At 43.1% G+C, this 16,019-nt stretch overlaps 1 protein-coding gene across 1 annotated transcript; it reads right to left on the reverse strand.

The window, feature by feature from the left end:
• Positions 1-844: 844 nt before the first annotated feature.
• Positions 845-15,895, reverse strand: SNX4 (sorting nexin 4). The gene is made up of 14 exons (XM_072417887.1): positions 15,744-15,895; positions 12,582-12,703; positions 10,709-10,844; positions 9,570-9,719; positions 8,682-8,729; positions 8,534-8,589; positions 6,525-6,597; positions 6,137-6,198; positions 5,925-5,990; positions 5,275-5,364; positions 5,090-5,189; positions 4,079-4,224; positions 2,745-2,859; positions 845-1,386 (listed from the first exon to the last, which is right to left on the reverse strand). Exons 1-14 carry the CDS (start codon positions 15,807-15,809, stop codon positions 1,339-1,341), a joined length of 1,278 nt encoding a protein of 425 aa, XP_072273988.1. The 5' UTR covers positions 15,810-15,895; the 3' UTR covers positions 845-1,338.
• Positions 15,896-16,019: the final 124 nt, after the last annotated feature.

Here is a 16,019-nt window from a genome sequence, read left to right on the forward strand (position 1 = left end):
CCTGTTACCGAATTTCTGATCCCCACACACTGACAGGTAATGTGGAGAATAAAAATCAGCCACCCCACGGCAGCCGCCATTCTCAATCACCGTTTGTCTAACAAGGTGGATGGGAGTCAATATGATGTTTCAAATGGAGGACAGGTAGTCTTTGCTGTATTTGGCTTTTCTTCTAGAAAAATGTTATTTACTAATTATCACAAAATGGATTATCAGTAATTATCACTGGAAATTGTGGTGAGAAATGAAAATCCTCAGAACTTCCGCAGCCTGAAAAGTGCTGGACGGAGAGATTCAACTCCCTGCGGTCCAAGGACCACTGCTGGAACAAGAGATATTTGTGGCTTCAAGGAGCAGATATTGGCACCGTGGATATGGAGGTCACATATTGAGTTAAAATGTAGTGAAGTTCTGGGTGGAGGCCATTGAGAATGGAGACCATTCTCAGTGAAGACCATTGAGGATTGGGAACGTTCTTGGTGGAGGTCATTGGGAATGGGGAATGTTCTTGGTGGAGGTCATTGAGGATGGAGAACATTCTTGGTAGAGGTCATTGAAAATGGAGAATGTTCTTGGTGGAGGTCACTGAGAATGGAGAATGTTCTTGGGGAAGACCATTGAGGATTGAGAATGTTCATGGTGGAGGCATTAAGGACAGGGAACGTTCTTGGTAGAGGCCATTGAGAATGCAGAAGATTCTTGGTGGAGGTCAATGAGAATGAAGAATGTTCTTGGTGAAGGGCATTGAGAATGGAGAAGGTTCTTGGTGAAGACCATTGAGGATGGAGAAGGTTCTTGGTGAAGACCATTGAGGATGGAGAAGGTTCTTGGTGAAGACCATTGAGTGAAGACCATTGAGGATGGAGAATGTTCTTGGTGAAGACCATTAAGGATTGGGAACATTCTTTGTGAAGACCATTGAGGATGGAGAATGTTCTTGATGAAGACCATTGAGGATGGAGAATGTTCTGGATGAAGACCATTGAGGTTGGAGAATATTCTTGGTGGGGGCCATTGGGATTGGAGAATGCTCTTGGTGGAAGCCATTGCGGTTGGATAATGTTTTTGCTGAAGATCATTGAGATTGGAGAATGTTTTTCGTGGAGGCCATTGAGGTTGGAGAATGTTCTTGGTAAAAGAGCCAACAGTTTCATCGTAGAAATGGTGTCCATCTGGTCTCCTCCATGATGGTTGTGATACCTCTCAGAGGGACAATCGATATGTGGAGCAGAGGTGCACAGTGGTCAGACCTGTGTATATAAAGTTCTCTCCCATGTTATGATGTGCTTGTCATGTTCCAGCTAATTGTCCAAGTCTCCTATTCGTAGCCGGGCTCTTTCACATCTTGCTGAAGCATTCTTTGGCATTATTCCAAACTTGGATCCCCTACACAGAGCAAACATATTTGTTAATACCACCCCCATTTTCATAGAAACCACATATTTCATAGGGATGTGCAGACTGAGGGAATAGGAGTGGATATATCACATTCTGTAGCAGCAGGAGGTCCTGATTCCCCCTATATAGTTAGAATCGTGGGGTCACTAATACTAGATGGGTCACCAGCAGGAGGAAGGAGGTCATGATTTCCCTTTAAAGATAGAATTGTGGGGTCACCATCACTAAAGGGGTCACCAGCAGGGGGAAGGAGGTCCTGATTTCACTATATAGAATTGTGGCGTCACCATCACTAGGAAGGTCACCAGCAGGAGAAAGGAGGTCCTGATTCCCTTATATAGATAGAATTGTGGGGTCATCATCACTAGAGAGGTCACCAGCAGGAGGAAGGAGGTCCGGATTCCTATATAAAGAACTTTAGACCTCATTTAAAATGCTGTGAAGTTTAGCTTTGAAGTTCAGTGTTTTTGTGGGGTCACCAGCAGGAGGCAGGAAGTTCTGATTCCCCTATAAAGATATTATTGTCGGGTCACCATCACAAGAAGTGTCACCAGCAGGAGGAAGGAGGTCTTGATTACCCTATATAGATAGAATTGTGGGGTCATCAACACTAGAGGGGTCACCAGCAGGAGGACGGTGGTCCTGATTAACCTATATAGATAGAATTGTGGGGTCACCATCACTAGAAGGGTCACCAGCAGGGGGAAGGAGGTCCTTATTTCACTATACAGAATTGTGGGGTCACCACAACTAAAGAGGTCACCAGCAGGAGAAAGCAGGTCCTGATTCCTTTATATAGATAGAATTGTGGGGGTCATCATCACTAGAGGGGTCACCAGCAGGAGGAAGGAGGTCTAGATTCCTCTATATAGATAGAATTGTGGGGCCACCATCACTAGAGGGGTCACCAGCAGGGGGAAGGAGGTCCTGATTCCTATATAATGAACATTAGACCTCATTCAGAATACTGTGTGCAGCTTTGAAGTTCAGAGAACAAAAATGGTGAAACGTCTGAGTGAAAATACACATCAGGAGAGACTGTAGGAATCTAATATGTATAAAGTGCAGGAAAGAAGGGGACAAGAGGAAAGGACAGGCATGACTTCAAAGTTCAGGGGAGAAGAATTTTCAATAGCAAAACGCAATAAATTAAATAGGGACATCAAACTAGCAGGCGGAATGTTCATGTTACCTCTGTTACACAAAGATCTAATTGTCTGCACAGGCAAGCAATGGCTTCCATATTTCTGTCCTCAGTTCCCTTTTTAGACAGCTGACTTTTCACCGACCCCACAATGCTCAACACTTATATAGGAGGTCACAGCCTACCAATGAGAGAAGCTCACCTTCTTACACATGCTGATTTGCATAACTGCATAATTAATGAGTGCCTCCTTCAGGTCCCGATTCTTCTGCTCTTTAAAACGTTCAATTTCCTGCCAGGCTTTCTGTACAAAATCACTAAAAAGAGATTGCAAACAATAAATGACCAAAATAATAAAATATAGAATGAACTCTCTGAAAAAAAGGGCAACAAGGCAATATTTCTGAACACACACATCAATGAGTATCTTATAGGTATACTTTTGCACTACAAAGTTCCAAGTAAAGAGGATTGAAATATGTGTGGCCAGCTTTAATGTACTAAGACTTCACAATGTCTGTCATTGTATCTGATCTAAACCCCCTGAGCCATGTTTGACTCATAGTCCTAGCATGTGAATGTTAGGAGATGCTTATCTGGCCGATAATCCCACTCTGCGTCCAACTGCAGTATAGCACACCCTACTTATTACCTCTGGCGGCCTCACTTCCAGCAGCAAAGGACATCTAGGAATTAGTTGTCTGTCATCTGCTCATCCCCAGCTTCCCTTTAGCTCTGCACTTTCCACCTTGAATACTTCCTTCTCAGTTCCCCAGCTCAGTCATTGAGACTGTATGCAGCAGAAGGGGATTTGGAGTTATGCTGCAACCAATGAGCAGAGCAGTTCCTGGTCTTTATCCTGCGTTGCCATAGGCTGCTGGGACCTTATAGCCTTTCTGCTTCCAGTCCCCAGTGCCAGCGTTAAGATTAGCTGACTTGCCCCTGGTGTGTTTATCATCAGATTTATTGTTGCTGACTCTGTTTCTTGACCGATATTGTGTTCTGCTTGGAATGACCAACTGACCTGTGCCCCCAACTCTGCTTTGTCTCTACCCCTGGATACCTGGCTTGGCGGACGGATTCTGGTGCATGACTGGAGCATGTGGCTCAGTTTTCTGGACTTGTTTCTGCTGCACTTTCCTGTTCTGTGTTATCTGTAGGCTTTGTGCACAGAAATCCAGGGGGTATCTGTGTGCTGGGATGGTGGAACAACCCTCCCGAGGCTGAGGGGGGCTTTCCATAGGCAGATTGCAGAAATAGATTGGAGGACTGGCGTCTGGTGAACACTGGCACTGAATCATGGCCCTACAGTGAAAAAGTCTAAACCAAAGAATACACTTCCTGCCTTGTGATAAAGGGGTATATAGCACTTATTGGCTGTAATGTAATGTGTAACATGTTCGGTATCTGAATGTTCCAGCTTAAACAAATAAATCTATAGAAACAGAAAATTTGGATTTGTCCTCATACATTTATCACCGATGGTCATTTTCCTATATAAGGCCAATATAGCAGCACAATGGAGAGGACACCTACCGGCTCTCCAGGTTTCTTTGTTTTAGCTGTTCCTCACCCTCCTCTATCTGCTCCTCCAGCACTTTTATCTTAGCCTCTCTTTGCTCCGGGGTTTCCTGACCAAAAAGTTTGTTGGTGACCCCCTTCAAGGAGAATGCTCTTACCGTCTGTAAGGAAATAAAGAATTCATCCTCTGCTGGGTGTTGCTTTAAAAGGTGAAATAAAGTGGCAGTAGGAAGGTGTAACGCAAGGATATGCAAGTATGTACACAGTGTGGATTCATCTCCCCAGGTACGCACACAAACAGTTTATAAAGACTAAATGTAAACATTTATGAAGATCTAACATACCTTTGATTTTTTACTGGGTGATCCTGCCATGAAAGTCCTTGTTATGATACCCATAGACAATGTTCTGTCTAGGTCTCTTAAATGCATTTCTGCACTGTCACACTGTGACTATAACTGGGTGTGCTGACACAAATTGCACAGGCATGGTCCACCATTGTAACTATTGGGATGCCCATCTACAGAAATAGCACCCAACCAACACTGTACAACTGCATGTTAACATGAAGTGGCTGTGTAAGACTGCAGGAAATCAGAAGCCCAGAGATGTAACAAAGCTATATATATATATATATATATATATATAATATATAGATCTGCTTAAAGTGAGAGCCTATTGGTAAGCACTTCAGCAGTCTCATGGTTTCTTCTATCAAAATGCCTTGATAGGTAGGTGTCAGTCTGGAGTGTTCATTCCTGGGCAGGCTGTACCTACATGTAAACCACCATAGATAATTAGTACATGTGATAACTGAGCCTCCATTGTTTGGCAGAACTGCTACCCAATAAGAAAAGGGTAGTCAGCATGGAGAGGGAGGGGCTAATGCTATTGCACACCACCTGTATGCTATGGACATCACTTGTAGGTATTGTGGCCTCTAATATAAAAGCCATCTACCTGGGAGTATTTGTTCCACCTCTAATCCAAACAACCCCACCATAGGGTGCTGTTTTGTCAACGTACCCCAGTGGTGAGCTCCTCACACTGCTGCTTTTTAGTGACGAGGTCCAAGGCAGACATTTCCAGGTCGTACTGCATGAGTTCATGTTTCCGGCACACGGCCCTGCAATAATTTTACATCAGTAGGTTCCTGTGGCTCACAGGTCACACAATACACAGAATTCTCATTATTCACAAGTTTCTGGTACCTCAAAGCTTCAGCATAAAATAAATATTCTTTCAGCTGGTCAGCGTAGTGTTCCTGCTCTTCCAGGATGTCATCAATGGATGCTGCGTACCTGTTACAAAAAGAGATTAATATTACTTCTACTCTCTGAATGATCCCACAGCATATCGAGGAGCACACTAAGCCCAGGAAGAAACTTACCACCCAGAAGAACACTCATGGCATTTGTTTGCTGTAGTAACACATCTTGTTACATCTCTTCATTTTTTAAGGGCTTCAAACCAGTGGCATAACTACAGATCTATTGGCACCAGTGCAAAAGATTGACAAATGCTCCCCCTTTCCATCTCGTGCCCTTCTACCTATCTGTGTGTTGGAGATACATTTGGAAATATTTGCATTATTAGGCACTTTACAACCAGCACAATGGCCACATGTAATTTGTGTGCTGGATGGTCACATGATTATGTTTTCCAGAAAGCAGACATAAATTCTTTATCCCCATACTGGCTATCACTACAGCAATATATCAAAGCCAATCAATAAACACGGCAACCATGCAGCTAGAATTTACATAAAGAGATATGGCAGTGTATGTATGTCTCAGTTAGCATCCTTTAGGGCAGTTTTACTCCCATTACACCCGTTATCCAGTTCTTTCCCCCAACTTACACATCCATGTGATGTCCGGCGCTCTGCAGTCCATCCCCCATCTCTTTTTCTATGGCACTCCACTCACTGCGGATAAAATCAAAGTAAATAATTGGTAAATAAAATCAATTTACTAATTCTTCACAATAAAATTTCAGACTCGCTCTCCAGACTTTTCTGCCCTGTCTGAAGAGTCGTTATTATTAATGCAGACATACTGTAGGAAAACTCACCTGAAAACTCTGCCGTAATTCCCGTGTACTTTGTAAACGCCATACAGCCGGTCCGCCACCCTCTGTGTGAAAGACAGCAAACTTTGTATCATTTAAATAGAATCAAACCATCAGGTTGTACAATCCACCTCCATGGCACCACTCTTTTTTGTTAAGTGTATCACACTCCCTGGCCCTCCTCCTGTGTCATTGTTTGTATATGTCTGTCATTTGCAACCTCTATTTAATGTACAGCGCTGTGTAATATGTTGGCGCTATAAATACAATTTATTACGAGCAATACTAATGCTAAGAGCTGATAAGCTGCAATAAATTATATAGTGAATTTGGGCTGAGATTTGCTTCAACAGGGACACCCTGAACAAATGGACAGACAGAAGACACTCACCGCCAAGACGCGCAGGAGATGAGAGATGACAGACTGCAGCTCATCGCTGTAATGTTTCAGTTCAGTGAATCTCCTGTAATATTAGGGCACAATCACAACACACACAATTAGATTTGTGTTCACAGAGATCCAAAAGACAAATATTTTTTATACAAAACATCTGCGTCTCCTGTTTGCAGAAAATGCATTGCAGCCAGCTGAAGATGACCAATAGAAACGGCAGCTAAGCACCTTAATGAATGTTTTCTGGCGATGAACACGCAGGCTGCCAGTGCCAAATCTTTATGACAGAGCCTCTTTTACTTTTCAATAACTTTCCTGTTACCATATCCTAGTAATAGGCCCATTCATCGCCATTTCCCATAACCCTGTTGTATTTGTGACATTTAATGACAGCTATTTTCAGTTTATAAAAGGAGATGATGTCATGGGTAATATTTATTTACTAATAAAATTATCATGTTTGTGTTTCTAAGCATATCTCTGTCATACCTATACTATGAGAAGTGCCTAAAATGCACTTACAGATCTTATCCAGGGGAACACAAAAATATTCAAGGTTCAATCCTATATTTTGCCCTCCCTGCCCCTCATCAATATTCCAAAAAAATATTTTACCTCCATACAATGCAGGCAAATCATGGCTTGGTAAAGGGGCTGGCAGGATGCTGTACATATCTTCTTGGAAACATCACAGCACCCGGCCTCAGTATCTCTATAAAAAAAAGTGCACTGGGTCTTGGGAGGAGTTATTCAAACAATAAAATGCCTTGATAAGTAGATGTCATTCTGCAGGAGTGAAGCATTCTTGGACAGGCTCCATTTCCATGGTAATGCCCACATGTGTCACAGAGTTTCCATTATTAAAAGAAATAAATTATTGAAGGGGACGGGCCAGGTACACTCAGGTTGGGAAGGAGCCAAATAATGATAGAGATTTCCAGGCAAGGGTTGAGCTTTTTCAATTTGGCTTGCAGCAGTTGTTAAAATACAAGAGTGTGCAGAAAAATCAAACTAAGCTATTTCAGTTCAGGAGAGAAACCTGTACATAGTTACATATAGTTACATTGTTAGTTAGGTTGAAAAAAGACATATGGTAAATCCATCAAGTTCAACCACTAGAGAAATAAACATATCCCAGATTTAAAACCCTATGGACAGTGTGATCCTAGTACAATTTCCTCACCTCGAACAGGGGAAAAAACCCTTCCTGATTCCATGAGGCAATCGGATGTTCCCTGGATCAGCAGTCTCTGGTATCTTTACTTTAAAGCCTTAATCCCCAGCTATATTATGTGCTTCTAGAAATCATCCAGCTTTTTTTTAAAGCAATCTATAGTAGTTGCTGAAACTACTTCCTGATGGAGCCGATTCCACATTTTCACAGACCTAACAGTGAAGAATCCCTTCCTAATCCGCAGCTTAAACTTCTTTTCCTCCAGACACAAAAATCACCCTATTGTCCTTTGTAATGATCCTAAAGTGAATAGTTAGGAAGACAGTTCTCTATATTCACCATTTATATATTTAAACAGGGTGATTATATCCCCCCTTATACGTCTCTTCTTAGGGGAGAATACATTCAGTTCAGCTACTCTCTACTCATAGCTGAACTTTAGTTGCCCTTTGCATTTTCTCCAATTCCATAATATCCTTTTTGTGGTGCCCAAAACTGGACTGCATGTTCCAGATGGGGTCTGACCAATGCTTTGTACAGGGGCAGGATAACAACCGTGCAAAACTAAAGAAGAGGCTGGAGGGAAGATTTATTAAAGGGGAGATTAAAGGGCAAATTTCATGAAGGGGAAGCAAGCTGAGGGAGATTAATGAAGAGAAGGGTGCAGTACATTCCAATATAATAATATATAAGGTATGGAGTTTGGTGAATTGATGCTTCCGGCAGTGATGAGTTCTGCCTGCACAGTGCCATATAATCAAGTGGCCTGGCTGCCCCTCATTTACAGTATTTAAGGAGACATTTTCAGCCAATCACAGCACACAACACTCACTTGTCTGGATTTTTAACACGAAACGTGGCATTCAGTGCCTTCAGCCTGGAGTCAGTCTGTGAACACAGAAGGTGAGAGTGAAATTACCAGAAGAAAATCGACATATCCTATAGAGAAAAATGACAGATGTCCAACATCATACATTCACCTTTACTTGTAGTCCGGCCTCATTTATAGCCTCCTTCCAGCCATTTTCCTGGAGATAACACCAAAATGTTATAAACAATCTAAGACAATATTCATAATAAATGATAAAAGAGAAAGTGGGACTGCTTTAATATCAGTCACGCTTTGCCTTTAACACCCTAGGAATTCATCTTTGAAGGTTTGTCTCCTGATCATGAAAGGTCTGGTGCTGGAATACCAAAAACAAATTTTAAATTTGTTTAAATATCATTATTATTAAAAATTCATCTAAAACCATTTTAGTTTTTAATGGAGTTTATTGCCCCTACTGGATGGGGAAATAATTAGAAGTTCCATCTTTATTTATTAGGCCACAAAAGAAACCCTGTTTATTTCTGTCTTTGTTGTAGTAAGAGTTCTCCTCACTTCCTGGCTGGTAAAACATTCTAAGCAGGACAGGAAGTGAGGAGGAGTCCCCCTAATATAATGTGGACACACACAGCATTAAAAAGCTAACAGATAATAAAAGTGTAGTTGGGAACGCAATGAGTAATTCTTCTGTAAAAGTCCCATTGGCAGGACTCACTGTCCCCAGAATCCTGCTTATTGAGGGTTGTATAACTGCCCACAAAATATGTTTCTGTTTGCAGTGACCTCATTACTATTACAAGCACAGGTGTCCCCTTACAAACAAAGGGAGCAGATGCAACTGCAAGGACACAACGGGGAATAAACCCTTCTATTCCAAGCTAAAACTAAAATAAAAATACTTTAACATCTGGAATCTTCTAAAGGGACACTTAAGAGGTCTCAGAGTATAAAACTAAGAAATCTCTGCTCTGCTTTCTAGACAGAGGCTTTAGTTTAGAGGATGGATAGATATCCAGTCATAGTGCAGTGCTGGATCTACCTGGGTGAGGAAGGCGAGGAAGAGTTTATCATGGGAGAGGACAGGATGAGCTGCCACACGCAGCAGGAAGTTCTCCAGGCCGACTCTTCGCCTCTCCACAAAGTCTGGATCCATATTGTCGGCAGACAGTTTGTGCCACACAAATTCTGCCTGTGCCAAAAGAAAGAGAATGATCAGAGAAATGGGTCACATGTCCACCTCCAGCCTGATATCCCCACCAGTAATGTGAGCAGAAAAAAAGCACACAACTTTAAAGCTGATCTTTGAGCAATGCCCCCCAGGCATCAATGCACTGTCTGCATGGAGTGTAAATATTCAGTGTTTATGTGGGTTTCTTACAGACACTCCATTTTCCCGACACACAATACATTCTGGAAGCTAATTGTCTTTTGTCTTCCCTCCAGATTGACCTTAGAGTATGGTAGGGACATTAGACTATGACTGTGGTATGAACATTAGCTTGTAAACTCTTGGCTTCACTTTACAGTTAGTGATATGATTGTTGGTAACTATGGACTCTACAAAGTGCTGAGGAATACGTTGCTGCAATAAATATAAAATTGTGTCCTTGTCACTGCCTAAGTAAGATGGAAAAATTCCATTGGCTGTCCAGTTCTGGGCTTATTTCAGCATCCAGAACTTGCAGAAATAATGTTGCAAAGTTAATGCTCAGGCACATTTGCAGCACTGGCGGTCCATTGTACCCAGAAGTGACAGCGATGATTATTTACATAAAGTAAAAGGGAGGGGCCTAATCTTCACAGGCATTAGCTATAGATCAGCATAGAAAACACATTAGCAAGAACATAAGACAGGAAAAAAGCACACTGCCCTTACCTGTCATTGCACACCCAGATGCACCAGACAATTGTTAGAAGTAGCTCAGTATTTTACCCAGAATTTTTTTAGCTGGATGGGAAGAAGCTGTAGGTGGGTAGTGGCCTGTTTTGTCAGTAATTACCCATAAAAAGCCGGGTGCTTACTTCAAACTTCCGGGTGGTGCACCCAGCTAAAAGAGGCTGGGGAGAACACTGGAGCTCCATACACCCCCACCTCTTCCCAATGTTAGAAGGAAGCTATTATTGTGCATATCATTTATTTTATTGTTAATAACCAGTTAAGTATCTATAGACACACACCCTTTTTTCCGGCAGCGGAGGGACCACCACAAAGGAATAAGTGACAGAAAGATAGTTCCGCAGCAGTTCAAACTCACTGTACCGCCTCCATAAAGACTCCAGTGAATTCTGCCCATCGCTGGCATTTTCCAGGGACCTGAAACAAAAGTTGAAAATTTTAGAACAACCACAGAGCCCAACTACAGAACCCAAAGGGTAAAAATTATACAATAGAGACGATTATGTATCCAAAATCTTCATAGAATATTGCTGCCAGCCTCAGCATTCTGTATGGTAGAGTCCTCATTTCCTTCAGACATTCCCATGTCCCCTATGTGCCGGCACCCCTGGTATTATGGAAATCTCTCAGTCTGGTGTAAAGTATTATTTCCCTGACATGAAATATGCTACCTCAACTAACAAGGTTTAGGTCTCCCTTTAACAATGAGATTATTATCATTAGATAATAGAGAGCTTGGGGAAGCATAGGTATGGATGTTACACTAAAAAAAAGCTACACACTGGTTCTGAGTCACATGACCAACACTGCATCCCATGACCTACAGCAGCTTTGCATTGCGAATGTCAGCAAAATTATAATTCACTTTTAATGGCAGACACCACTGATGTCAACCAGTTCGCAGCTGCTGTTACCTTGGGTTATGTGACTTGCCAAGGGATCTACTTATTATAGCTGACAAGTAAGTTAAGATGCACTGTAACGCCTCACCCTTCGTAACAAGTCCCTATATTTTCAGTTTAGGTTAAATTACCAGACAAAACAACAGGTTCTCTTTAATGCCTCCCCCAGCACCACAAGCTAACATCTCATTCCCTTATGCCCTGTGTGAGCTCCATGTTGCTATAGCCAGAGGTTGTAAACAGCTATAGAGGGCTCCATTCTTCCTGCTCCATTTCCGCTGTATGTGACATCACTTTGGAAAGCTTCATACCCAGAAATAGGGCTTTTTTTTTCACTCACAGACACTGAATGAAGTGGGGGGGAGTAAACGTCAATATTTGCAGCTGTGGGGGGAGAGAAATAAAGAGGACCTGTTGTTTCATCCTACAGGATAACTGTACACATTTGCTAAGCTGGTATTGCTCAAGGCAGCACATGGGCCGCACTCATTGGATTTGAGTTGCTTAATGTCCACCAGAAATCTGTCTTCTCCCTCCAGTAACAAGCAAGAGGGTCACCCTGCTGTGTAATCTTTACAAGAAATGTATTGTATACAGGATGTGATATATATTGTAGCTTTCCTCCTGCTAGAAACTGCCAACATGTTTCACTCTGAGTCACCTGAGACAAATGTTTGTGATCCCCTCACCTGTAAATGTAGTGTCTGGCGATGCAGTTTAGTGATTCGTCCTGCAACATCAATAACAGAAAAGAATAACTCTGTATATGAATAGGCAGGACAAATTGGGACAAATTCTGAACCCCCCATTTCTCTATAGAACAAACAGTGTTGTGTGTACAGCAGTATTTTGTTCCTGCTGTCACTAAAAATAATTCCAGATGATCACTTTTGGCGACCATAAATGCAAATATGTCATAGATAATCATTGAGCTCTATGAGTATAGGAAGAACAGTGTCCAGGGGGTGGAAGGTTGTTTTTTTATATATCATGTAAACCAGAGGTCCCCAAACCGCAGGCTCAGAGTGAAGTTTATTCCCCTTTGAGTGATATTGAATCATCGACGGGCTAATAAAACCTAAAAAATATAATTAGTAAGTTGGAGAAATACACAAAGCTGAAATCCCTCTAACTGTAAGAACACCAGCCATATAAACTACAAAACACTGCAGAAATACAGAAACAGTGAGCTCTGCATGTTATGGTCCCACTGATTATCCCCGACAATCGTCAGCCTTGCCCTCCCCCTCACCTGGTCTCTATCAGATAGGCTGTGTAGGTTTCCTGCATGTTCACCGAATTCTTCCCCGTCCGCTTCTCCGCCTCGGACACGCTGATCTCCATCTTCTTCAGTAAACATTCCTCCTCGGCCATCTTCACAACAAAGAAAACAGGAATTTGAGGAAAGAGCTGAGAATCTACCAAATAAATGTGATCTCTATATAAAATAGATGAATCACAAGGAGTGAAATCCGGGCCATTGTGGGGTTTGGAAGATCTGATGGATGAAATGGGCCTTGTGCCAAATAATAAACTTGCATAGAGCAAAGTGGACCAGTCATTAAAAATGAAGGGCCCATTTCACTATCTCGGCCCCTTCCAAAATCACCTTCTGTCAGAAATACACTCCATCTATTACATCACTGGACGTAACATCGCCACCCTCTGGAAAGATACTGGAGAGGGGGCAAAATCTTGCCAGAGGACACCTCCACTATTACTATTATTATTATTATTATTATTATTAATAATAATAAACAGGATTTATATAGTGCCAACATATAAAACAGCACTGTACATTAAATGGGGGTTGAAAATGACACTCAAATACAGACAGTGACAGAGGAGGGGGAGCTTACAATCTAGGAGGCGGGGGAAGTATCATACAATAGGAGGGGGGATATTTAGTGGTGGGTGAGTAGTGAGGGTTTCAAAAGACAGAGGAAGATGGGTGGGCAAGTTTGAAAAAATGGGTTTTGAGTGCTCTTTTAAATGAGCAGAATGTAAGATCAAGCCGAATAGGACGAGGGGAATCATTCTATTCGCTAGAAAAGTCTTGGAGCCTTGCGTGTGATGAGGTTATGAGTGAGGAAGTCATTAGTAGGTCATTGGAGGAGTGAAGAGAGAGGCTAGGGGAGTATTTTCCTATCAGGTCAGAAAGGTAAGTGGGACAAGAACTGTGGAGGGAGTTGAAGGCAAAGTACAGGAGCTTGAATTTGATTCTAAGGTGAAATGGAAGCCAATGAAGAGAACTAAAAGAGAGGCAGCAGAAGAGGAGCGGAGGGAAGGATGGATAAGTCTGGCTGCAGCATTTATGACAGATTGTGGAGGATGTTACAGTACTCCAGACGAGAGATGATGAGAGCGTGTACAAGGAATTTGGTGGTCTCTGGGGACAGGTTGGGGCAGATTTTGGAGATGTTGCGTAGGTGAAAGTGACAGGACCTGGAAATGTTCTGAATATGGGAGGTAAATGGGAGGACAGAATTAAAGATGACGCCAAGACAATGTGCCTGAGGGGAGGGACGAATAACAGTGATGTTAAAAGTTGGAAATATGCCAGGGGGAGATTTGGAATTTGAGGGGGGAAAGATGATGAGTTCGGTTTTATCCAGGTTGAGTTTCAGGAATCATGATGAGATGGCTGACAGGCAGCATGAGACCTTTTCCAGGACTGAAGGAGACAGGTCAGGGGTGGATAGATAGATTTGAGTGTCATCAGCATACAGAAGGTACTGTAAGCCAAAGGAGGATATAAGACTACAGAGTGAGGGGAATTGGTCCAAGAACTGACCCCCTGGGGAACACCAACAGGGAGGAGAGTAGGAGAGGAGGAATTACCATTGAAAGGAGCTGTGAGACAGATAGGAAGCAAACCAAGAGAGAGCAGTGTCACTGATACCAATGGAGCTCATGATTTGTATTAGAAGGGAGTGACCAACAGTGTCAAAAGCAGAGGAAAGATAGAGGAGGGAAAAGTTGCCTTGAGACTTATTTCTGATGAGGTCATTGGCCACTTTAGCAAGGGATGTTTCAGTGGAAAGAGCAGCTTGAAAGCCAGACTGGAGAGGGTCAAGGCGAAAGCGGAGGGGTATTTACCAGTAGAAAGGGAGAGGTTGAATAGTTTGGTTAGGGCAGAGGCCAGGGTGGAGGAATGGGCAAGGAATAGATCAGAGGGAATTGTGTCAAGCGGACAGGTAATAGACAGAGATGATGAGAGAAAAGAGGAGACTTCATCCACAGTATCAGGGCTGAGGGAGGCCAGTGATGGTGTACAGGTGGAAGGGGTGGGTATGGTTGGAGTAGCACAGTGAGCAGAGACATCATGTCTGATTTAGTCAATTTTATCTCAAAAGTAGTTGGCAATGTCTTGAGCAGAGAAGATAGTTGGGGGGGGGGGGAGGTGTGGGGTTTAGGAGGGAGTGGATTGTTGAGAAGGCGCTGCATGGGTTGGAAGCTTTAGAGGGAAAGACTGAGAAAAAATTTTGCTTGGTGACAGTGAGTCCAGTGTTAAAGTGTTGTCTGGCCTCGTAGTCCATGAAGTCAGCGCTGAGGCCAGATTTCCTACACTTGTGCTCTGCTGTACAACATTTTCCAGGAAAGACAGTAATGCCATCTTTGCCCTGGCAACACAAGTGGAGGTCAGGGGTAAGCCGAATGTAATTTTTATTTTTTCCTTTCAGGTACATTTTACACCTTGCAGGTGATCTGGGGACAATAGAGGGGAGAAGGCGGTATAAGAGACCTTACATTTGGCAGAAATGGACAAAGATCTAAATCCCACCTTAACTCTAAACCTAAAAAACTTCAGACAATATTCCTCCCACACCCTGCGCCCAGCAGCTTTATGAAGGTGTCAGAAGGACAGAAAGGTGCAAGATTTGGGGTGTTCAGCTTTCCATGGTCACATGATGAGGGCTTAGTAACATCACACTGGATTGGATATGCTGATAGGTAGGGGTGTATGATTAGGTATTTTGGGGGGCACATGTTGGCATTTACCCCTAACCCCAGTGCTAACTCTAACCTCATGAAGCAATATTTCCACCATGTCAGCCGATAATAAAAATGCCCCATAGCACCAGGGTCTCAGAGCACCGCACACCTCCAGCTTTTAAGAGGAATAAGCACACACATTTCCTTTATCTGTGACATTAGAGTGTCAGCTCCTCTGTACAGAGACTGATAGGACTGGCTCAGTGTTCTCTGTACAACACTGGGGTATATGTCAGAGCTATATAAATGTATAATAGTGTGTGACTGTGGGGGGACATAGAGTGTCAGCTCCTCTGTACAGAGACTGATGGGACTGTCTCAGTGTTCTCTGTACTGCACTACAGTCTATGTCAGCGCCATAAGTGTATTACACGGAGGATGACTACGCTGTCTACGGGTGTGGGAGGTGCAGTGATACCTCCGGTAGGCTCTCTTGCTCCTCCTCCGCACCGAATAGACCGGTATGATCCTCCTCTCCGCTCATTTTTCCTGAATTTCACCCGCTTCCGCCCTTCTCCTGTCCCCGTGACCACTTCCGGTACTTGTCCTCGCCCTCTTTGCCATGGAGACCGCCCACGCTGTTTAGAAAACCCCGCCCACCCCTTACTGTTGTATGTTGCCGCCCCGCCCTCACCGCCGAGGTACGGTACGTGTCCTAGCTATAGGGTTCTTACTGCGCATGTGCCGTATCTGG

This window comes from Pyxicephalus adspersus, chromosome 7 (assembly GCF_032062135.1).
Source record: "Pyxicephalus adspersus chromosome 7, UCB_Pads_2.0, whole genome shotgun sequence".
Lineage (NCBI taxonomy): Eukaryota > Metazoa > Chordata > Amphibia > Anura > Pyxicephalidae > Pyxicephalus > Pyxicephalus adspersus.

Coding starts and splice junctions, on each gene's coding strand:
- SNX4 (XM_072417887.1), bottom strand. CDS start 15,809: ATGAGCGGAGAGGAGGATCATACCGGTCTATTCGGTGCGGAGGAGGAG. Junction 9,720..10,708: donor CTCCGCTGCCGGAAAAAAGG/GTGTGTGTCTAT, acceptor CTTTTGGCACAG/GCAGAATTTGTGTGGCACAA. Junction 8,590..8,681: donor AGGCCGGACTACAAGTAAAG/GTGAATGTATGA, acceptor CTGTGTTCACAG/ACTGACTCCAGGCTGAAGGC.